This window comes from Carcharhinus amblyrhynchos, chromosome 22, assembly GCF_965287045.1.
Source record: "Carcharhinus amblyrhynchos chromosome 22, sCarAmb.v2.hapA, whole genome shotgun sequence".
NCBI classification, from domain to species: Eukaryota; Metazoa; Chordata; class Chondrichthyes; order Carcharhiniformes; family Carcharhinidae; genus Carcharhinus; species Carcharhinus amblyrhynchos.
The window spans coordinates 12,036,640-12,061,373 of NC_137345.1; the positions used below are offsets into that span (position 1 = coordinate 12,036,640).

Here is a 24,734-nt window from a genome sequence, read left to right on the forward strand (position 1 = left end):
ATCCTTACACATTTACCCTCTAACCTATGCATCTCAGGACACTAAGGGGCAATTTTAACACGGCCAATCGACCTAACCATGGCACTGACACAATCCTATCCAGGCCCGGCCCCCATAACTCCACATATTTACCCTGATAATCCCTCTATCCTTGGCATCCCGGGACACTAAGAGGCAATTTAGCATGACCAATCCACCTAACCCGCCCATCTTTGGACTATGGGAGGAAACCAGAGCACTCGGAGGAAACCAACGCAGACACGAGGAGAACGTGCAAACGTCACAGTGAGCCAAGCCGGGTTTTGTTTCAGAGAATGAAAGAGCAACAAAACTTGGTTTCAAATATCTGCTTATTTATTAATCATTTCAATAATTATAATACTATTCTGGTAAAACTGACAATAGTGTTTTGAAGCCATAAGAATGGCTTGGAAGTATGCCTCCAGCATGTAGGGCCTCAAACCATAGCTTATAATTTATGTATGAGTAGTTTTTTTAAATATATACTCTTCATTGTATTGCTGCCTTTGACAAAGGGATGCAACCCAAGCATAAATATTTACCCTGGGAACAACATTGTTAAAAGTACTTCATTAAATTTAAATCCACAAACCGCACAGGTTGAAAAGGTGTTTGATAAGAATGCTCGCCAAGCAGATAAATCCAGACAAGACTATGGTCGAAATTCTCCAGTCTCGCACGCCCCGTTACCACTGCCAGCGAGAACGGAGAATATGGCGCTCAGCCAAACCTCCAGTCACTGCAGCGGGACTGGAAAATCCCAGCCGTGGGTGAGGTCGGAGAATTCCGGCCTCAGTATTCAACATTCTCTTTGGGCCAGATGACAAAATGAACAATTTAAAAAAAAATTTTGATGTGATCAGCCCAGTGGTAACTTGTAGGTGTTTTCATGTTTTTAAAAAGTGTTTCCTCTTCAATGTTCCTCTCTATGCCCAAATGGATTATCAAGGTAATTGCTGTTATAGCACTGTCCCACAGGAGGCAGTATTTTTCCAGTCTCTCTGGTTCTTCTTCGCCATTCTAGCCAGTGGACAGGATTTTCTGGCACATCTTGATGACAGGATCATACGTTCCTGCCAAAAGTGATCCACCCACCCCCCCCCCACCGACTCCCCCGCTGCAGTATGTACCCCGGCAGTGGGGTGGGGGTGGGTGAGCTACACAAAACCGCGTAGCCATCAAGCAAAGAAAATTACAGCACAGGAACAGGCCCTTCGGCCCTCCAAGCCTGCACTAGCCATGCTGCCCATCTGAACCAAAACTCCCTACCCTTCATAGAATCCTTACAGTGCAGAAGGAAGCCATTTGGCCCATCGCATCTGCACTGACAACAATCCTATCCACGCCCTGTCCCCGTAACTCCACATATTTACCCTGATAATCCCTTTACCCTCGGCATCCTGGGACACTAAGAGGCAATTTAGCATGACCAATCCACCTAACCCGCACATCTTTGGACTGTGGGAGGAAACTGGAGCATCTGGAGGAAACCCACACAGACACGGGGAGAATGTGCAAACTCTTCACAGATAGTGACCCAAGCCAGGAATTGAAACTGGGTCACCGGAGCTATGAGGCAGCAGTGCTAGCTATTCTGTCACCTTGCCACCCCAACCTTTTGGGTACCGTATCTCTCTATTCACATCCTATTCATGTATTTGTCCAGGTGTCCCTTAAAACTCACTATCGTATCTGCTTCCACTACCTCCCCTGGCAGTGAGTTCCAGGCACCCACCACCCTCTGTGTAAAAAGCTTGCCTCGTGCACCCCCTTTAAACCTTGCCCCTCGCACTTTAAAACCTATGGCCCCATGTAATTGACATCGGCGGGACTGGAAGATTCTGCTGGCGAGCCACCTTCACTCCTGCTGCTGGAAAATGTACTGCGGGACTGCGTGCAGGAAATCCCGCCCAGTGAGTCCAACTGACCAACATTCTCCATCTGCCATCCACACACAAACATTTCCAGTTCAGCTTTGCTGCATTGCGCTCTGAACAGGTTACCCAGGCTGATTTCTCTGCCCCGCACACCAATTAAAAGTCTATTTATTAGTCACAAGTTGTCTTACATTAACACTGCAATGAAGTTACTGTGAAAAGCCCCTAGACACTCTGGTGTCTGTTCAGGTACACTGAGGAAGAATTTAGCCTAGCCAATGCACCTAGCCAGCACGTCTTTCAGAGTGTGGGAGGAAACTGAAGCACCCGGAGGAAACCCACGCAGACACAGGGAGAATGTGCAAACCTCCATATAGACAGTGACCCAAGCCGGGAATCGAACCCGGATCCCTGGTGCTGTGAGGCAACAGTGCTAACGGCGCTGCCCCTCCACCTTTACCTTTACCTTTCCTGGTCTAAGCACATTGAACAGACTCAACACACAGGCCAGAGGTAAACCCTGTTTCATACACTGGGTCACTAGGGCCTGTCAGTATTCTTATTTCTTGAACTAATCATGTTAATACCTTCATCACCCACCCTTAAGAAAAGTCCACGAAGAATGAAAAATTGACACAATCTCCTAAAAAGGCTGAAGAGGAGAAAATATTCCCAGTTAGATTTTCCATAAATATAACTATTCCCACATGAATTATGTTGGGAGACTTCAGGGATGGAGCAGGTCGTGCCAACCTGGGGATGCCCTCACTACAAGTCACTCGAGGCACAGTGAGGAGGTGCTAGACTCCAAATGTCAGAAAGCTGAATCAATTGGAAGTAAAACTTAACAAATTCTTCATAGTTCTCCACGGATATCCGTTCATTCACACCGTGTATCCTGCAAGAAGGAGAAAGATAGAGAGAATGAAAAAAAGTGCTGTTTAATAAAACCATTATGGTGGAATGGGCCAAATGGTCTCCTCCTGTTCTGAAATGTACATTCACTTCCCCCATTTGTCTCATCTCTTTGACCAGTATTCCAAGTAGCCCTTATCAACTGTAGGTTGATTTAATTCTGTTATCATAGAATTCCCCACAGTGCAGAAGGTGCCATTCAGCCCATCGAGTTTGCATTCAATCTGACAGAGCATCATAGCCAGTCCCTATCCCTGTAACCTCATCGTGTTTAACCCGCTAGCCACCCTAACCTACACATCTGGGGACACTAAGGGAAAATTTAGCATGGCCAATCCACCTAACCTGCACATTTTTCAGACTGTAGGAGGAAACCGGATCACCCGGAGGAAATGCACGTAGAACGTGCAGACTCCACGCAGGCAGTGACTCGAGCCAGGAATCGAACTGCAGTCTCTGGTGCCGTGAGGTAACAGTGCTAACCACTCTGTCACCGTGCCGCCCATAACATCGAAGGGTATCTATTATCATAACATCTGTTGTTACAAAAAAACTTAAAAAGATAGAGTAAACCAATGCCAAGGTTACAAAAGATACAGCTGGAATGAGTCATTCTATTAGAAGAACATAAGAATTAGGAGCAGGAGTAGGCCATCAGGCCCCTCGAGCCTGCTCCGCCATTCAATAAGATCATGGCTGATCTTTTTGTGGACTCAGCTCCACTTACCCGCACGCTCACCATCACCCTTAATTCCTTTACTGTTCAAAAATTTATCTATCCTTGCCTTAAAAACATTCAATGAGGTAGCCTCAACTGCCTCAGTGGGCAGGGAATTCCACAGATTCACAACCCTTTATGTGAAGAAGTTCCTCTTCAACTCAGTCCTAAATCTGCTTTTCCTTATTTTGAGGCCATGCCCCCTAGTTCTCGTTTCACCTGCCAGTAGAAACAACTTCCCTGCTTCTATCTTCTCTATTCCTTTCATATGAAAGGAATCTTCTATAAGATCTCCCCTCATTCTTCTGAATTCCAATGAGTATATCCCCAGTCGCTCCTCATAAGCCAATCCTCTCAACTCTGGAATCAACCATGCTAATACATTACCTGTAACACCATGCACCTTTATCTTATGTAGCAGTTTTTGGTGCGGCACCTTGTCAAATGCCTTCTGGAAATCCAGATACATCACATCCACAGGTTCCCCATTATCCACTGCACATGTATAACACTTCCTCCAGTGCCAGTATATCCTTTCTCAAGCAAGGAGACCAAAACTGTACATAGTACTCCGGGTGTGGTCTCACCAACACCTTATACAGCTGCAACATAACCTCGCTGTTTTTAAACTCCATCCCTCTAGCAATGAAAGACAAAATTCCATTTGCCTTCTTAATTACCCACTGCACTTGCAAACCAACTCCTTGTGATTCTTGCACAAGGATACTCAGATCCCTCTGCACAGCAGCATGCTGCAATTTTTTACCATTTAAATAATAGTCCATTTTGCTGTTATTCCTACCAAAATGGATGACCTCACATTTACCAACATTGTACTCCATCTGCCAGACCCTTGCCCACTCACTTAGACTATCTATATCCCTTTGCAGACTTTCAGCATCCTCTGCACACTTTGCTCTGCCACCCATCTTAGTGTCAACTGCAACTTTTGACACACTACTAATTCCAACTCATCTATGTAAATCGTAAACAATTGCGGTCCCAACACTGATCCCTGAGGCACACCATTAGTCACTGATTGCCAACCAGGAAAACACCCATTTACACCCACTCTTTGCTTCTTATTAGTTAACCAATCCTCTATCCACGCTAATACATTACCTGTAACACCGTGCACCTTTATCTTATGTAGCAGTCTTTGGGGCGGCACCTTGTCAAATGCCTTCTGGAAATCCAGATACATCACATCCACAGGTTCCCCATTATCCACTGCACATGTATAACACCAGGGCAACAAACAGGAAGAGCACATATTTTAGCTTTCCCATCAGGCAGGTGACTGACACAGGAGGCCAGTCGGGGGCTCGGAACCGAGGAGGGTGGGAGCTAAAATTAGCCCCACTGGCCAGCGTGGTGGTTCCTGGTTCCATTCTGCTTCTGCAGCCACCCACAATGGGCAGGTGAACAGCTCATTAAGGGGAAAATTAGAGGAAGCCGACTGGGATTTTCCAGTCCGCCTCGATATTCCTGAAGTGGCAGAATGTGGGGGGAGAAAGGGGGCGACGGAGGGGGGGGGACGGGCCAGCTTACTTATCTGGAGGTGGACCCAAACCCAGGAAGCCAGAACTCCAAGGCAGACTCAGAGTTCCTCCTGACCTGCCTGGGTGCGAGAGCAGCCGCACGGGCACCCGTCTCTTCTCCAGAACTCATGGACTCGAAATTTTAACTCTTTTTCTCTCCGCACCGAACCAGCTGGAGCTGCTGAGTTTTCTCAGCATTTTCTATTGCGATTTTACTTCACTGCCTGTTCCAGCAGCTCTGCATCATGCTTGAGAAAAGAACTAAAACCTTCTAGAAGAGTAAGGGGACAAATGTGGCAAAGGAAGATGTTTTTAATAATTCAGGGCTCCAGCAACTAGAATTCCTCAGATTTATAGGGGGTATTTTAACCCCTTGGCCTTATGGGCTGGTTGGTGGTAGATTAAGGTGGCAGAGTTAAGGTGGAAGGCGGTGAGTTAAACTGATGGACAGTGAGTTAAGGGAGCAGGTGGGAAGTTAAGGTGGCAGACAGGGAATTAAGGTGATGGGCAGGGAATTAAGGTGGCCAGCGGGGAGTTAAGGTAGCAGGCAGGGAATTAAGGTGGCAGGCAGAGAATTAAGGTGACAGGCAGGGAATTAAGGTGGCCGATGGGGAGTTAAGGTAGTAGGCAGGGAATTAAGGTGGCAGGCAGGGAATTAAGGTGGCCAGCGGGGAGTTAAGGTGGCAGGCAGGGAATTAAGGTGGCAGGCAGGGTGTTAGGGTGGCAAGTGGGGAGGTAAGGTGGCAGGTGGGGAGGTAAGGTAGCAGGTGGAGAATTAAGGTGGCGGGGAGAGTTAAGATGGCAGTTATGAGTTAAGGTGGCAGGTGGGGAGTAGAACTTCAGAATTTAAAGTGGAAAATGTGCATTGAGAGATGCAAACTCAATTGGGAAAATCAAGATGGCTAAGTATGTGTTAGAAACATGAACAAGAATAGAAAGACAGATTAGATGACAGCTTTGACATTTCCATTGTATTGAATCATAAGGAGATAATGACCTCTTTCTCTTGCTCTCTCAAATAGCTTCCTGTACCGAGAGGTGCATGAGTCAGTCAGTGCAGACCTATTTACATCTGTTTTCACAGTTTATTTTTCCTGAAATCGGTTGCTGGCCTGAAGCCAGAGGCTTTAGCAATGAGAGTCTTGGTTCTGCAAGTGACCAGGGGTCTGTCCCACTCTTGCCTCCAGCCATCAGTGTGTGGGAAGGATTTGCATGTTGATAATCTACCTGCTCAGACCTGTTCAGTCGTACCTTCCCTTGTCCATCAAGTCCTGGGGTGGGAATCAAACTCAGAGCTTCCGACTTAGAGGCAGGGACACTGCCCACTGCACCACAATTGTCCAGAAAATCCTCGGCATGTAAAACACGCTGTACGTCAAACTAATCTGTCCTGTGATCTTTGCACAAAAGTTAGAAAATTAGCCACTGCCGTAGAAATGATGAAACAGGGCTAACTGTGCATGTACAGGTGGCAGACAGTGAGTTAAGGAGGCAGACATTGAGTTAAGGTGGAAGACAGTGAGTTAAGGTGGCAGACATTGAGTTAAGGTAGCAGACAGTGAGTTAAGGTAGCAGACAGTGAGTTAAGGTGGCAGACAGTGAGTTAAGGTGGCCGATAGTGAGTTAAGGTAGCAGACAGTGAGTTAAGGCGGCAGACATTGAGTTAAGGTAGCAGGCAGTGAGTTAAGGTGGCAGACATTGAGTTAAGGCGGCAGACAGTGAGTTAAAGTGGCAGACAGTGAGTTAAGGTGGCCGATAGTGAGTTAAGGTGGCAGACATTGAGTTAAGGTAGCAGACAGTGAGTTAAGGTAGCAGACAGTGAGTTAAGGTGGCAGACAGTGAGTTAAGGTGGCAGATAGTGAGTTAAGGTGGCAGACATTGAGTCAAGGCAGCAGACAGTGAGTTAAGGTGGCAGACAGTGAGTTTAGGTGACAGACAATGAGTTAAAGTGGCAAACATTGAGTTAAGGTGGCAGACATTGAATTAAGATAGCAGACATTGAGTTAAGGTGGCAGACAGTGAGTTTAGGTGACAGACAATGAGTTAAAGTGGCAAACATTGAGTTAAGGTGGCAGACATTGAGTTAAGGTAGCAGACAGTGAGTTAAGGTAGCAGACAGTGAGTTAAGGTGGCAGACAGTGAGTTAAGGTGGCAGATAGTGAGTTAAGGTGGCAGACATTGAGTCAAGGCAGCAGACAGTGAGTTAAGGTGGCAGACAGTGAGTTTAGGTGACAGACAATGAGTTAAAGTGGCAAACATTGAGTTAAGGTGGCAGACATTGAATTAAGATAGCAGACATTGAGTTAAGGTAGCAGACAGTGAGTTTAGGTGGAAGACAGTGAGTTAAGGTGGCAGACATTGAGTTAAGGTAGCAGACAGTGAGTTAAGGTAGCAGACAGTGAGTTAAGGTGGCAGACAGTGAGTTAAGGTGGCAGATAGTGAGTTAAGGTGGCAGACATTGAGTCAAGGCAGCAGACAGTGAGTTAAGGTGGCAGACAGTGAGCTTAGGTGACAGACAATGAGTTAAAGTGGCAAACATTGAGTTAAGGTGGCAGACATTGAATTAAGATAGCAGACATTGAGTTAAGGTAGCAGACAGTGAGTTTAGGTGGAAGACAGTGAGTTAAGGTGGCAGACATTGAGTTAAGGTGGCAGACATTGAATTAAGGTAGCAGACATTGAGTTAAGGTGGAAGGCAGTGAGATAAGGTGACAGACAATTAGTTAAAGTGGCAGACAGTGAGTTAAGGTAGCAGACATTGCGTTAAGGTAGCAGGCGGGGAGTAGAATGGCCTGCTTTAGAATTTAAAGTGGAAAATGTGCATTGAGAGGTGAGAACTCATTTGGGAAAACCATGATGGCTAAGTATGTGTTAGAAACATGAAGAACAAGAACGGAAAGCCAGATTAGATGACAAGTTTGAAACTGCCTTTGTGTGGAATCATAAAAAGGCAATAATAGAATCCTACAATGCAGAAGGCCATTCGGTCCATCAAGTCTGCATCGACTACAATCCCACCCAGGCCCTAATCCCATAACCCACCTGCTACTCCCCCTGACAGTAAAAGGCAATTAACATGGTCAATCTACCTAACCTGCACATCTTTGGAGTGTGTGAAGAAACCGGAGCACCCGGAGGAAATCCATGCAGACACGGGGAGAACGTGAAAACTCCACACAAACAGTGATCTGAGGCCATAATCGAACCCGGGTTCCTGACGCTATGAAGCAGCAGTGCTAACCACTGTGCCACTGTGCTGCCCATAATGACCTTGTTCTCCCCACCTGCCACCTTAACTCACTGTTCGCCACCTTAACTCAGTGTCTGCCACCTTAACTCAGTGTCTGCCACCTTAGTCCACCGCCAGGTTGGGAAAAACACCCTCGCCTGGCAAGCCCATTCAGCATAGCAACATAACACAAGGCAATGGCCAAGACTTACTAATCCAGTTAGACTCAGGGTTCAAAAAGAGAATGGTTAAAATGTGATTAATATTGTTGCCACTCCTTACCGAGATAGGTCCTCCTTCTTCAATAATAATGGTGCAAATCTATAGAGGTCCGTAGTCAGGTTCTGATAGTGTCTGGTATCTGTGTTTGCAATACACACATCTAATGGTAAAGCAGAGGAAAAGGAAGAAAATGATTAGCAAAGTGCCAGGCTACGCCTCCCTTACTTTTCTTGAATAAACGCCAGACAATATTTCGCACCTGTTTGTAAAGGGAAGTCACACTTATACCTGTTTTTGGTGAAGTGAGGTTTGGAGAGATGAATATGACGCAATAGGTGTTCCCCAGAAACTTCCAAGGGTGTTTACCCAATCTACTCTGCCACTCTGGCAAATCATAGAATCCCTACAGTGCAGAAGGAGGCCATTCAGCCCATCGAGTCTGCACTGACCACAATCCTACCCAGACTCTATTCCCGTAACCCCAAACATTTACCCTGCTGGTCCCCCTGAAGCTACGGGCAATTTAGCATGGCTATTCTACCTAACCCGCGCATTTGTGGACTGTGGGAGGAAATCAGAGCATCCAGAGGAAACCCAAGCGGACACGGGGAGAAGGTGCAAACTCCACACAGACAGTGACCCGAGGTCGGAATTGAACCTGAGTCCCTGGCGCTGTGAGGCAGCAGTGCTAACCACTGTGCCCCCGTGCCACCATCAACCCCCATTTTGCCCAGACTGGATTGAATGTCCAGTTGTGAGATGTTTCCACATTTGTTCGTAATCCAGAGACCCAGGGAACTGCTCTGGGCACCCGGGTTCAAATCCCGCCACGGCAGACGGTGAAATTGGAATTCAATAAAAGACATCTGGAATTAAAAGTCACGGTCCTCAGAATGATTTCTGACGACCATGAAACCATTGTCGTAAAAACCCATCTGGTTCGCTAATGTCCTTTAGGGAAGGAAATCTGCTGTCCTTATTTGGTCTGGCCTACATGCGATTCCAGATCCACAACAATGTGGTTCACATTCAAATGCCCCGAGGGTTGGGCAATAACTGCTGGCCAGCAACACCCACGTCCCACGTACAAATAAAAAAAATGATGGGTTACGTTTCCACAGCAACAGATGACTATGATCCACCAATCTAAACTTCAAAAATATTTTAATCCCAAGTCAAGATGGCAATGATATACATTTCGGTTGTGAACTTTGTAGAAAACCCAGCTGTTGCCGAGGAAACCTCTCAGCATTATAGGAGTCAGGGAACTAGCAGGCCAATATCCCTTATCTTGTGGGAATCTACTCATTCTGATTGTTTTAATTCAAATGTGAAGGAAACCCTTTGATTCAGGGATTTCTCTTACTTGGAGCAATGACTGCTTCAGGAAAAAGATTTCCAATTGTCTCTTTGATAACCTGATACCCAAATGCGCTGTCATCGTAAGAACTCAACGGGAGCGAGGGAAAATGATGTAGAACTTCAATCTTCACTCGATCATCCGAAATAGTATTTTTAACTTGCTGGAGAAGCTGGAAAGAAAGTTGGAGGTGACACAATTCATTAACTTTCATTGACATCACAGAAAATGGAAACATCTTGTGATAACGTCTCACAGACATCTAGGGGGAGGCGGTGGTATTGTCACTGGTCATTGGACTAGTAATCCAGAGACCGAGGGTAATGCCCTGTGCACCTGCATTCGAATCCCACCATGGCAGATGGTGACATTTGAACTCAATAACAATTTGGAATGAAGAATCTACTGATGACCATGAACGCATGCCGATTGTCAGAGAAACCCCATCTGGGTCACTAATGCCCTTTAGAGAAGGAAATCTGCCATCCTTAACCAGTCTGGCCCACAAGTGACTCCAGATCCACAGCAATGTGGCTGACTCTTAAATACCCTCTGAAATTGAGAGCAATTAGGGATGGGCAATAAGTACTGGCCCAGCCAGCGATGTTCACATCCTATGAACGAATATAATAAAAAAAAGTTGTTGTATTCACTCTAACAGTGTGACAATACTGTGGCTGGAATTCTTTCATCTCATTTGCCATTGGAATTTTAGTTGGGCGGGTTCCAGAGAATGTGAAACATCATTGATGGTTGGGTGGGGATTTCCAGCTTTTAGACCAGCGTGGTCAAAGAATTCTGCCCTGTATCCTTTAGAAAATGTAATTTAACCATGTTTCGCAGGGTTTTTCAAAGCTCTTTGTTTTGACGCCATGCTGTCTGTAACCGGTATCTTTTACTGTTGCTGAAGCAGAATAATCGAAGCAATGCTTAATGCAGTGTCCTTGAGTTTTATGGTCTTTTGGGATTGCTACTTGGGCTTTGATTTGTGAATGATTAGCCAATGATGCCTGCATTGACAGTTTTTTCACAATCAGGGTTTAGTTTCATCTTGGTCAGAAGTTATTTGGACCGCAGACTGAAAGCACGATTACTTGTCTCTCTCAGTGGAGTGGAAGTTCTGCTGTCAGTAGTCTGCTAGCTAGAGGCTAGAGACTAGCAATGTCTTTATCACTACCTCGAGGTGTGCTGGAGCTGTGAGGCAGCAGTGTGACGTGCTGTGATGCGATTGTGATACACACTGTGCGACTGTGATGCTCATAAGGCCAGTATCTTTCAATGTGCTCCTGCACGTTCTCCCCGTGTCTGCATGGGTTTCCTCTGGGTACTCTGCTTTCCTGCCACAGTCTGAAAGACGTGCTGGTTAGGTACATTGGCCTTGCTAAACTCTTCCTCGGTGTACCCGAACAGGCGCCGGAGTGTGGCCACTAGGAGATTTTCACAGTAATAATGTAAGCTTACATTAACATTGCAATGGTGGACATTGCATGGATTGGCTCTGTCTCTGGTTTTGGGGCTTTTTTGACTGCTAGGAGAAAGTGACCAATTGCTTGAGTGAGCTACATCCAATTAAGGATGGCGGGCAGGCTCTGGAGGCTGGAGAGCCAAGAGGAGTGCCACCAGCACTGAGATTGGCAGCCTCGCCACGGGAGGTGGAAGCTGCTGAGGTCAGTGGGTAAAAGTGGGTGCCTCAAGATGGAGATGCTGCCTGAAGAGCTTTGACAAGTGTTTTAAATCACTGAGGGTCTATTGCAATCTATGGAGCAGCCGTGTCAGTGGCCCCCTCTGTTATGGTAAGTGCAGAATGGAGGCAGAAGGCTACTGCCCTTCCTTGCCAACCATTTGTCACCTCCATCCTCTGTATTACAGCTGGCAATTGCAGACTGGCATTAATAGGCCCGTGGCTCATCTTAATCAAGGGTAGCACGGTGGTTAGCACTGCTGCCTCACAGCGCCAGGCACCCGGGTTCAATTCTGGCCTCAGGTCATTGTCATTCTTCCCATGTCTGCGTGGGTTTCCTCCGAGCGCTCCGGTTTCCTCCCACAGTCCAAAAATGTGCGGGTTAGGTTGATTGGCCATGCTAAAGTTGACCCTTAATGTCGGGGAGACTAATAGCATAAATATGTGGGATGACGAGGCTAAGGCCTGGGTGGGATTACTGTCGGTGCAGGCTCGATGGGTTGAACGGCCTCCTACGGGGACGCGGGCAGGTGGCTATCGTCCTCCCCGTTGGTCCTTGCTCCGTGGAAATTGTCTGGAGGCAGTCTACGGCAACGGACCGGCCCACCGGCTGCCAATAGAAAACTGCTGCCCCCTCAGCCTGCAATCCCAGCCCTGCGGCCGAATGGAAAGTGAGACAAGAAAATACCATTTAGAGTCAACCCACTTCACCCCCACCCCCGCCACCCCCTCTCCCCATCATCTCTCTGCCTCCGCCACCCTCCACCCCCCACCCCACCTCCCCACACCCACCCCCTGGAAATACCTCTTCGAGTGTGTGTGCCGGGTGAAGGCGGAAGTTCACAGTTGCCCTTGCGAAAGGAGCAATCACATTTTCCTAAAGAGGACAAAAACAGACAATAATTGAAGGAGGGAAGGTGTAGGGAGCAGAAAGAACTGATGCCAAACTCCTCCTTGACTGTTTGCCTAGAGTACTGAAAAGCACAAACTAGCAAAACAGGATTTGTCCCGACCCCTTCAGCTATTCCGGATCACACAGCGCACAGGACAGAGCTCAAATTTCTCACTCTTTCTGCAACTGATGGGAATAAAGAGGATAGAGCCGTGAAGAAGGCTTACAGTGTGTCAGCGTTTATTAACAGGGGGTTTGAGTTTAAGAGCCGTGGGGTTACGCTGCAACTATACAGGGCCTTGGTGAGACCACATTTGGAATAGTGTGCACAGTTCTGGCCACCTCACTATAAGAAGGATGTGGAAGCATTGGAGAGAGTGCAGAGGAGATTTACCAGGATGCTGCCTGGTTTGGAGGGCAGGTCTTATGAGGAAAGGTTGAGGGAGCTGCGGCTTTTCTCTTTAGAGCAGAGGAGGATGAGAGGCGACTTAATAGAGGTTTATAAGATGATGAGGGGGATAGATAGAGTGGAGATTCAGAGACTATTTCCTCAGGTGGATGTAGCTGTTTACTAGGGGGCATAACTATAAGGTTCGTAGTGGGAGATATAGGAGGGATGTCCGAGGTACATTCTTTACTCAGAGAGTGGTTGGGGTGTGGAATACACTGCCTGCTGTGATAGTGGAGTCGGGCACTTAGGAACTTTCAAGCGTTTATTGGATAGGCACATGGAACACACCAGAATGATAGGGAGTGGGATAGCTTGATCCTGGATTCGGACATAGTTCGGCACAACATTGAGGGCTGAATGGCCTGTACTGTGCTGTACCGTTCTATGTTCTAAACTAAAGTGTATTCATTAGTCACAAGTAGGCTTACATTAACTCTGCAATGAAGTTACATGAACTCTGCAATGTTCCCCTAGTCGCCACACTTTGGTGCCTGTTTGGGTACACACTGAGGGATAATTTAGCATGGCCAATGCACCTAACCAGCATGTCTTTCAGATTATGGGAGGAAACTGGAGCACCCAGAGGAAACCCACACAGACACGGGGAAAATGTGGAGACTCCGCACAGACAGTGACCCAAGCTGGGAATTGAACCCAGGTCCCTGGCTCTGTGAGGCAACAGTGCTAACCACCGCGCCACCGCATCCAGTGTGGAGTTCAACGGGCGTGACACAATTTAACAAGAACAGAACATGCTGGAAAACATCAGCAAGTCAGGCAGCATCCGTGCGGAGAGAAGGAGAGTTAACGGCCGGAATTCTCCTGCCGGCAGGATTCTCTGGCATTGTCCCCCTCTCCGGTGAGGTGGGGTGCCGTCAGCTGGAATTCCCAAGGACAGCGGTGGGACCAGAGGACCCCAGTGGATGGCGATTTGCCTCCTGCTGCCCACTGGGAAACAGGCTGAGGGAAGGCCGGTGAACCCTGCCTAATGTTTCAGGTCGATGGCCTTGCCAGCCGTCTCCCCAGCGCTTTCTGCATCTATTTCCGCGGTGTTTTGCTCCCATTTAGCCATTGGTGCCCCAGCCCCAAGCCGTGATTTGACAAAGCCGGTCTGAGGGTTAGCCAATCTCTCATTTCCAATCCCTCCGCACGCCCGCTGTACGACTGCTTGGGGTCTATGATTGGAAGTCTACTCCAGTAGCAACCCACTGCTTAAGACGAGGCTCCACGCTAAAGGTGAAGCCTCCTGTTTAAGATACAGCAGCTCAGTCACCTTGATCACACAGTTGACCCTGAGCTGGGAACGTGGGGCAGGGCGGAGAGGGCATTGGGTTTTAAAGTGGGTAGGGAGGAAAGGGTGTAGGCGGGTGGGGGGGCCGCCCCACAATCGACAAAGGGCAGCCGCTGAACAGTGAACCCTCCTCCCCTCCGCCCTCACTTCCTTCTCACGCTTTGAAGTTAAAAAAATCTGGTTTCCCACTCTCAGTCTCTGCGTAATGTTTTACGGCGTGGACGGTGCATTGATAATAAGCCTAATTAACCTTTAAACATGGCAGGCAGGCTGATTTTGGTGTTTCCCCCCCGCCTCCCCCTCTGTATTAGGGGAGAGATTGGGGATAGGCGAGGAGGTAGTAGGATGGACACCCACCCTATTTTGTGGGTACCCCCCCCCCCTCTTTTTGTCCCCCTGTCTGCAAAGTGGGGAATCCCCTTCCCCCCCCCCACCACAATCCAAAGATGTGCTGATTAGGCAAATTGGCCATGCTAATTTGCCCCTTAGTGTGAGGGGGTTATTGCGATAGGGTCTGGGTGAGATTGTTGCACGCTCGATGGGCCAAATGGCCTCCTTCTGCAACTGAAGGGATTCTTTGATTCTATGGACCATTCTTCTCTCCAATCTTTGCCGTTTCAGTAGATTCACGGTCAGGAAGCCGGCACAAACTTCAGCGGCAAGGCGGCACAGTGGTTAGCACTGCTGCCTCACAGCGTCAGGGGCCTGGGTTCGATTCCGGCCTCGGGTCACTATCTGTATGAAGTTTGCACATTCTCCCCGTGCCTGTGCGGGTTTCCTCCGGGTGCTCTGGTTTCCTCCCAGACGCCAAAGATGCGCGGGTTAGGCGGATTGGCCATGCAAAATTGAACCTAATGCCAGGAGGACCAGCTAGGGGAAAATGTGCGCGGTTAGGGGGATACGGCCTGAGTGGGATTGTGGTCGGTGAAGACTCGATGGGCCGAATGGGCTTCTTCTGCATTGTAGGGATTCTTTGAGAAAGTTGAGTCCCTCCTCCTGTTCTTGCACCATTCAGCGATTCCAATCGGTGACTGATTTTCAAGACCGCAAAATAAGTCACGTGTTCAAATGAGGTTCAAAACCACAGAAGGTAAATTTACAACAAACAGTCTGGGCCTTTATTCAATTATATGAAAGCATCAGGACATACCTTGATGTAATTATCATAGTTTGATTGAGAACTGCGTTACTGCTGATTACCGGTGAAAATTATGGGTTAGTGGTTGGAGACAATGCGTCATGTAATATTAAGCTATCCAGTGCCGAATGACCCAGGATCAACAACATGACTTTGCTGAACTAACACAATTTGCATGTAATGATGAGCCTCAGTGCTGGTCTGGGGGAGGAAGGGCCAGTACACAATCAGGATTCTGATTATTGAATGAGTGCATCTTGCTGGAAAGTACCTCCCTAGTTGAATAGCTTGTACACGAATGGCTACTCAAGTGATGTACTGCGTGCAGAACCACTGACATCAACGGAGCTGTGTAGACCTCGAGAGCCAAAAGCTTCTGGACTGGAGCAAATTGCAGCTTGGAAAGAAAACTTATCCGCTGGAAATCTACCGCCTTGCTAACCATGGAATTGGAGTGGGTGAGGGGTGGACAAGGGAAATGATCTTGGATGCAGAATTCCGGTCTCGCTCGAGCGAAGGTATAAAATCCTACCCCTTGTATTTCCTTTGGGTCTTTTACCAAATGTTTGAAATCTGTTTCTCTGGGTCTTTGATCCAATGGAAAAATATTCTATCTTCTCTGATGAAATCCTCTTAACCTGCCCTTCTGTAAGGAGAACAATCCGAGCTTCTCCAGCCCATCTACCGAACTAATGTCCCTCAACCCTGAAACCATTCTCAAAAGATCTTTTCTGCACCCTCTCCGATGCCTCGCATTCTTCCTAGTCTGCTGTGGCCAGAACCGGGTGCAATGGCCAGAATGTACAAAGAGCAAAGAAAGGTACAGCACAGGAACAGGCCCCTCGGCCCTCCAAGCCTGTGCCATCATGATGCCCTCGCTAAACTAATCAAAAACCTTCTGTCCTCACTTGGTCCGTATCCCTCTATTCCCGCCTTACTCATGAACCCATCCAGATGCCTCTTAAATGTTGCTAATCATAGGATCCAGAGAATCCGACAGAGCAGAAGGAGACCATTTGGCCCACTGAGTCTGCACCAACTACAATCCCACCCATCACCTCCTCCCGTTGTGTGTTCCAGGCACTCTCTGCACAAAAAATTTCCTCTCCACATCCCCTTTCAACGTTCTTCCTCTCACTTTGAATCTGTACCCCCTTGTAATTTGCAGAGTGGCACAGTGGTTAGCCCTGCTGCCTCACAGCTCAGGGGCCTGGGCTGGATTCCTGGCTTGGATGTCTGACTGTGTGGAGTTTGCACGTTCTCTCCATGTCTGGGTGGGTTTCCTCCGGGTACTCCAGTTTCCTCCCACAGTCCAAAGATGTGCGGGCGAGGTGCGTTGTTGGCATTGTGGGTCAACCCACAGAACATGGACTGCAGTGACTCAAGAAGGCAGCTCACCACCACCTACCCAGGGATGGGCAATAAATACTGGCCAGCCAGTGATGCCCATGTCCCATGAATGAATTAAAAAATAGGCCGTGCTAAATTGCCCCTTAGTGTCCCGTGATGTGTCGGTTAGAGGGATTAGCAGAGTAAATATGTGGGGTTATGGGGATAAGGCCTAGGTGGATTGTTGTCAGTGCAGACTTGATGGGCCGAATGGCCTCCTTCTGCATTGTAGGTTTCTATTTTTTTGATGACACTTCTATCCCAGGAAACTATCCACCAGGAGGGCGGATGCTCACTATTGGCTGCTAGCGTGATCTTCCAGTCCCGCCAAAGCCAATGGCGATTTGCAGAACTCGCCCGTCCTGCCACTGTGGGGACACACACACACACACACACACACACACACACGCACACACGCACACACACACACACCGGGGTTTGACTTGGACGGGATCGGAAAATCTTGCTGGCAGGAAGGGCCGGAAAATCCCGCCCGATATTCCAGTTGAGGCCGAACCAGGGTCTTGTGAAGGAGAACGATGAGCGAGTCAAGGAAGTGAGTGAGAGCGAGGGAGAATGAGAGTGAGAATGTGTGACGGCAAAGGAGTGAGGAAGTGACAGTGAGAGAGGACTAAATGAGAGAGAGAGAGAGAGAGGGAGGGAGCATGAGAACATGAGAACACATCGGGATTAATGTCATGTTTTGATAACAGCTACATGTTTGAACAAATCCCTACTGGCAACCATCTATCACAACCTGCAGCCCATCTGTCAATCAGATCTAGTCGCAAGCCAACAAGTCAACATCTTTGTTAAGTTTGTGGTTGAAAGACTGAGAATGGATCAGATATATAAATGATTTTGCTCCATTACAGATGGCTTGTCCCAGTATTGCGTGAGGCTTTGCACTTTTTCTACTCTACTGTTAAAACAAAAATCTAAAGCTAACCAATTCCAGTGAATAGAATCTCTGACAGACATCAGATTCCTCTCATGACAAAGCTCATGTTTCGCCTTGTGAGTAACTTTTTCCGTCAACATCCAGCCCAAGTCTTTCAACACCGAACCTCGGAGCCGTTCGAGGGAATTGAGAATGTGGGAGGTGGAAGGTGGTTTCTTAAAAGTCAACGTTCTCCCTCCACGCTGGGGAAGGAGACATGCTGACCTGACCTGCTTCTGGAAACATAAGAAAGTTGTGGAACAGAAGGAGGCCATTCGGCCCACCCACAGCAACAATCTCGAGATAATTCAAAAAACTGTTTTCCATTACATATTCTGTTAACATTTTTGTCCATTTGTGTGGCACAGTGGTCAATGCTGCTGCCTGGGACCCCAGTTCGATTCCCGGCTCGGGTCACTGCCCTCCCCGTGTCTGCGTGGGTTTTCTCTGGGTGCTCCGGTTTCTTCCCGCAGTCCATGCCAGCCACAGGACACCCACGTGCCCTTCCTAATCCCAGCTTCCTGCGCCCGGCCTGCAACTTACAGCACTTAAGGCGCTGATCCAGGTACTTCTTAAAAGAGTTTAGGGTCTCTGCCTCCACCACCAATTCGAGCAGTGAACTCCAGATACCCACGACCCTCTGCATAGAAAAGTTTTCTGTGTTTGGCTTTGGTCAAATTTGATAGGAGCTTCATGCAAATGTTTTTTAAAGCACGTAGTCCATCACGAAGTAATTGACTTGCTTCTGATTTTTCTGAAGAATTTGCCATTCCCGTTGACTCCACCCTACACCACCAGGAATTGCGAGGCAGGGCCACGCTGTCTCCGGGATCAGATAATCCCACCAGCATGAACTGCCGGGAAGTTCTGTCCCTTATGTTTCTGCTCATTAATTTGTGATTGTACTCATTCGCAGCTTCATCATCCTGGATTCTGATCAAATCCTCCTCACATCACGCAGGGAACAGACTGGATGGCAGCTGAGATAAACATTTCATTAAAATTTATGGGCTAGAGTATTTTCTGGGTTCTTCCGCTGACCTCTTTCATATTCCCTTACACAAGCTGCCAGATCTGAGTTCCCACCCTCTGTGTGTCTCTGAGAGAGAGTTGGACTGGTCTCTGTCTGAGGGGAAGACCCCACCATGTGAGATGTAGGAACAAAATAACAGAATGATCTTAGTCTCTTTCTCTCTCCTTCTCTCTCTCCCCTCCCTCTCTCTCTCTTACTTCTCCCCCCCTTGCTTCTTCCTCCCTCTCCTCTCACTCTGTCTCCTCCATCCCTCTCTCTCACCCCTCTCTCCACTCACTTCCTCTGTCCTGACAATCTCCTCTCCCCCCCCCTCCCTATCTCTGTCCTCTCTCCCTCTCTCTGTCATTCTTTTCTCTCCCTCTATCTCTGTACTCTCTTTTTATCTCCCTCTTTGTCATCTTTCTCTCTCTCTCTCTGTCCTCTCTCCCTCTCTCTGTCATTCTTCTCTCTTCCTCTATCTCTGTACCCTCTCTTCTCTATGTCTCTCTTGTCATTTCTCCCTCTCTCTCTGTCTTCTCTCTCTCTGTCCTCTCTCTCCCTCTTCCTGTCCTCTTTCTTGCTCTTTGACCTCTCTCCTTCTCTGTACTCTCTCTCTCTCTGTCCTCCCTCTCTTGTACTCTCTCTCCTCTAACTCTGTCCTCTCTCCCTTTCTCTGTCTCTCTCTACCCTCTCTTCTCTCTCTCTCTGTTCTTTCTCTCTCCTCTATTTTTCTATCTTCTCTTTCTCTGTACCCTCTCTCTGTTCACTCTCTTTTTCCTCTCTCCTTCCTCTGCCTCTCTGTCCTCTTTGTCCACTCTCTGTGTTCTCTCTTCCACTCTCTCTTTGTCCTCTCTTCCTCTCTCTTTGTCCTCTCTCCCCCTCTCTCTCTCTCTATTCTCTCTCTCTCTCACCCTCTTACTATCCTGGCTTCCTCCAGCAGTGTCAGTTATGAGGATCTGACCTAAGACTAAATCCCGAGACACCAGACTCCATCCCCGCTGGGAATCATGTGCCTGTCAAAAAGAACAAAGAGCAACACAGCACGGGAAACAGGCCCTTCGGCCCAACGAGCCCGCGCCGCCAACTTAACAATGTGCTTTTCCTCCTCCACCCTTGACCCATGTCTTTGCTTATGGTACCCTCATTGGAAACTAGATTAAGGGGAGAAAAATTTAGGGACAATTTGTTACACCAATCAGCCTAAGAGCACATCTTTGGGGTGTGGGAGGAAACCGGAGCACCCGGAGGAAACCCACGCAACCACAGGGAGAATGCGCAAACTCCCACAGACACAGGCCCAAATCCATGTATCTGCACAGCTAGCAGTGATAGTCACTGAGCTGTTGTGGTGCCCATCTGCTGGTCCAGTTTAAGCGTACACAAACGACGCAAAGTACTAGGCTACTCTGGAAACATCCAAAAGTAGCCCTCGCACGACCCACCGTGTGCATGCCCCTCGTTAGACAACAAGGTGGACTGACGCACCAGCAGAGTATAAGAGAAAAACATCAACACATGTAACAGGAAGACGAAACGTTCTGGAGCACGTGCCAAATGAGATTAGTGTCAGTTTTTTGTGTCGGAATCACTGCCGAGAGTCCGAGCGCAGGTAGTGTTGAAAGCTGTGATTGGATGTCATCCAGAAGGTGTCCTCATGTGACATCATTCCCCCAACTCCCTGGCCAACCCCCCTCCCACATACAACTCCCAGAGGCCTGGCCTCTCATAGAATCATAGAATGCCTGATTTTACGCAATTAAACACTCGATCTTTTACCTTGACTCCAGCATGAAACTCTGTCACCGCAGTGGTGGTCCGCACAATACTGTTGGTACTTGGGTCCTTCTCCATCATCCTACAACCAGGAAATATAAAGTAAGAAACAAGTTTGTTTTTGCTCCCTGCTGCATGTTCTCCAGCTGTGTCCATCTACCAGGGGAGCAAGTAATAAGTATAAACTGCAGGGTCCATTGCAGCACCTCATAAGGATATTTGATTTGATTTGATTTCTTATTGTCACCTGTATTATCATACAGTGAAAAGTGTCATTTCTGGCGCGCTATATGGACAGAGCATGCCGTTCATAGAGAAGGAAATGAGCGAGTGCAGTATGTAGTGTTACAGCCATAGCTAGGGTGCAGAGAAGGGTCAATGTAATGCAAGGTAAGTCCATTCAAAAGTCTGACAGCAGCAGGGAAGAAGGCTTTCTTGAGTCAGTTGGTACGTGACCTCAGACTTTGGTATCTTTTTCCCGAAGGAAGAAGGTGGAAGAAAGAATGTCCGGGGTGCGTGGGGTCCTCAATTATGCTGGCTGCTTTGCCAAGGGTAGCGGGAAGTGTAGACAGAATGTAAGGGGCAGAGGTAGGAACAGGCGATTGAGTCATTTGACTCTGTTCCACTGTTTAATAAGGTCACTGATCAATTTTTACATTAGTTACATTTCCTTGTCTGAACCTTATGTTCTTGGATTCCTCCGGTGTTGAAAAATTGATCCATTTGGTCTTGAATTTATTCAACAACTGAGCTTCCCAGAGCCCTCTGAGGTAAAGAATTCCTCACTCTTAACTGCTAACCTATCCTTATGAGTTCCAATTCAAGCAATATTCCTCTCATAGACTTAAACTCCTTTTCAAAAATCAGTGAGCAAAAACTCAGGTTTAGATGCTTGAACCTGTGATGGGGCTCATCACTGGGCAGTGTAGGAGGGGACAGTGGGGAGTTGGAAAATTTGATGGACCAGCCAAAGGTCAGTTAATTTTAGGTGGGATTTTACCATCCTGTGGTGGGCGGGACTGGGAAATCCCAGCCCAGGAATAGTTTGTTAATTTGCCCGAGATTAAAGCAGGCACGTTAGTTCTTGTGAATGCGAATCGTGTGATTATGTTACTGACTGAACAATCGGCAATTTGAATTTTATACCCAGATGGAAAGATCACAGGGGCAGTATCGTAGAATGCCTTCAGTGCAAAAGCAGGCCATTCAGCCCGTCAAATTTGTACCGACTCTCCGATGGAGCATCCCACCCAGACCACATCCAAGCAAGCCCAACATATTTACCCCCCTAATCCCCCTAACCTGCACATCTTAGAACACTAAGGGGCAATTTAGCGCAACCAATCAACCTAACCAGTAGTTTGAATGACGATGCAGATTGATGATCAGACTTTTGTATGCTGTAGGTAGAGACATACACTTAGGGATGCACGGTGGCACAGTGGTTAGCGCTGCAGCCTCACACCTCCAGGAACCCGGGTTTGATTCCCGGCTTGGGTCACTGTCTGTGTGGAGTTTGCACATTCTCCCCGTGTCTGCGTGGGTTCCCCCCGGGTGCTCCGGTTTCCTCCCACTGTCCGAAGATGTGCCGGTTAGGTTGATTGGCCGTGCTAAATTGCCTCTTATTGTCCTGGGATGAGTAGATTAGAGGGATTAGTGGGGCAAATACGTGGGGTTACAGGGATAGGACCTGGGTGGGATTGTTGTTGGTGCAGACTTGATGGGCCAAATGGCCTCCTTCTGCACTGTAGGGATTCTATGATTTACACTGCAGTTTTTCTGACTAGAGGATATACCAAACTGTGTTACAATAATGAAGTATTTTGTTTGTCACTGTTGTTATTTAAGGAATGCAGCCGTCTGTTTCCACACACCAAGCACCCATAGAAAGCAATGTGACAACGACCAGTTACTCAGTTTTAGTAATGTTAACTGATGTTGATGATGAGGGATAAATATTGGCCTGGATACCAAGGAGGTCACCCCTGGTCTTTCTGCGAACACAGTGGCACAGTTGTTAGCACTGCTGCCTCACTTGCCCCAGGGATCTGGATTCAATTCCGGCCTCGGGTCACAGCATGTCTGGTGTCTACGTGGATTTCCTCTGGGTGCTTCGGTTTGTGGGTTAGGTTGATTGGCCATTCTAAATTGCCCCCGAGTGTCAATTTAGCTGGGTAAATACGTGTGGTTACGGGGAAAGGGCCTTGGTGGGATTGTTGTCGGTGCAGGCTCGCTGGGCCAAATGGCCTCCTTCTGCTCTGCAGCATTCTATCGTTCTGTGAAATCACAGAATTTTTACATTCCGTCTAAAAGTGCAGTTCAGGTTATGTTTTCATTTCTCATTTGATAATGTGGCACTTCCTCAGTACTGGAAAATCAGCCAAGTTTCCAGAGCGGCAGCTGAACACACAACTCAAAGGCAAAATGCTAGCACTGACCCACAGCTGACTCCGCGATGGACAATGGTCTCAGAGAAGGGTCATTCAATACCTACACTTGGGCAACATGGAGTAGCTGGAGGAGCAGTTCGCCTACACCAGAAGGAAAGAGGGTGGGCGACATAAAGAGCAAATGTATCAGGGGAACAAAATAATAGTCAAAAAAAGTACCCTAAAACCTTATTATCAAAGCATGTCAACCCAGCCCAATCCAGTGTCCAAACTCTGGTTTTACCCGTTCTCTTCCAGGTCAGGTCAGCAGTCCCTGACTTTTTGCTGAACTACAAGGAGATCGATATACTGAGAGATTAGTGATAGTTCCTCCTCGTCACCTACCTGCTGACAAGTGAAGAGAACAACCACAGGTTGGCCATGACTACATTCAGAGGGAAGTGAAGCTGCAAAAGGAGAAGGGATGTTTACATACACTGTACAGATTGAACCAGTAAGATGACAAATTTATTAGTCATTTTGTTTATTCAATAGCGTCACAAGTAGGCTTAGATTAACACTGCAATGAAGTTACTGTGAAAATCCCCTGGTTGCCACACTCTGGCACCTGTTTGGGTACACTGAGGGAGAATTTAAGCGTGGCCAATACCCCTGACCAGCGCGTTTTTTGAACTGTGGGAGGAAACCGGATCACCCGGAGGAAACCCATGCAGACATGGGAAGAATGTGCAGACAGTGACCAAAGCCAGGAATCGAATCCAGGTCCCTGGCACTGTGAGGCAGCAGTGCCGGCCAGTTGCAAGAAAACAGTGGTCTGAGCAAAGTTTATTTCAGTGAAAGCCTTGGCTGCGAATCCCCTGATGGGACTCGATATATTTCCCGCTGGTGCACCCAGGTGGGATTCCTCCACCTGAGCAATGCAAATTTATGCATTGTGGGAAACAGGGCAGCCAACCTGGCTTTATGGAAATCAGGTGCCGTTTTTAAATGACACCCTGATCTCTGTCATCGCAGAGAGGTCCCCTCACAATGCAAATGGTGACCTCTATTGGCAAGGCGTGCATTCTCAACCCCTCAGCATAGTGGAGCGTCCTTCCTCTGTCAGCTGAAGCACCTTTTTAAAAAATTCATCCATAGAACATGAGCATTGCTGGCTGGCTGGCATTTATGGTCCACCCCTAGTTGTCCTTGGAGGGCAGTTGTGAGTCAACCACATTGCTGTGGATTTGGAGTCACATGTAGGCCAGACCGAGTAAGGACAGCAGATTTCTTTCCCTAAAGGACATGAGTGAACGAGTTGGATTTTTCTGACAATCAGCAATGGTTTCACGGTCATTAGTAGATTATTAATTCCAGATTTTTTTTTATTGAATTCAAAATCCACTGTCTGCCGTGGTGGGATTCAAACTCAGAACATTAGCTGAGTTTCCTGAATTCATAGTCTGGCAATAATACCACTAGGCCATCACTTCCCCACTTGGGCACTTAACGTGTCCATACCACACCTTTTTCTTTTTGTTTAGAACCCACAACCACAAACGTAGTTCGGACATTACAAAAACTAAATTAACATTTCAGTGTAACAGAAGTTCCACTCTGTCTCAAAAGGGGGTGATATATTGAGGTAAATGGATCATGGGAAATGGGATCAAGATCGTGGAAGTAACAAAAATGCAAATATCTGACAGGGATTTGAAAAATCTTGTAAAATATTGTATCATGGTATCAAAATATGTAATTGAAGATTGGTGGAGGCTGCCTCGCTAAATATTTTTAAGACGCGGGTTGATGGGTTTTTGATAAGCGAGGGGATTAAGGGTTATGGGGAGAGGGCGGGAATGTGGAACTGAGCCACGACAGATCAGCCATGATCTTATTGAATGGCGGGGCAGGC

General features: G+C 47.6%; 1 protein-coding gene across 1 annotated transcript in view; it reads right to left on the minus strand.

Moving 5' to 3' along the window:
* Window positions 1-345: 345 nt before the first annotated feature.
* Window positions 346-24,734, minus strand: part of LOC145356902 (N-fatty-acyl-amino acid synthase/hydrolase PM20D1-like) — a 77,683-nt gene continuing 53,294 nt past the window's right edge. The window contains exons 7-12 of the mRNA XM_080209891.1: window positions 23,225-23,286; window positions 20,454-20,532; window positions 12,370-12,441; window positions 9,890-10,055; window positions 8,584-8,683; window positions 346-2,796 (exon numbers count right to left, since the gene is read on the minus strand). Coding sequence (XP_080066017.1) covers window positions 2,667-2,796; window positions 8,584-8,683; window positions 9,890-10,055; window positions 12,370-12,441; window positions 20,454-20,532; window positions 23,225-23,286 — 609 coding nt within the window. The 3' untranslated portion in view covers window positions 346-2,666. The remainder of the gene's footprint in view (window positions 2,797-8,583; window positions 8,684-9,889; window positions 10,056-12,369; window positions 12,442-20,453; window positions 20,533-23,224; window positions 23,287-24,734) is intronic.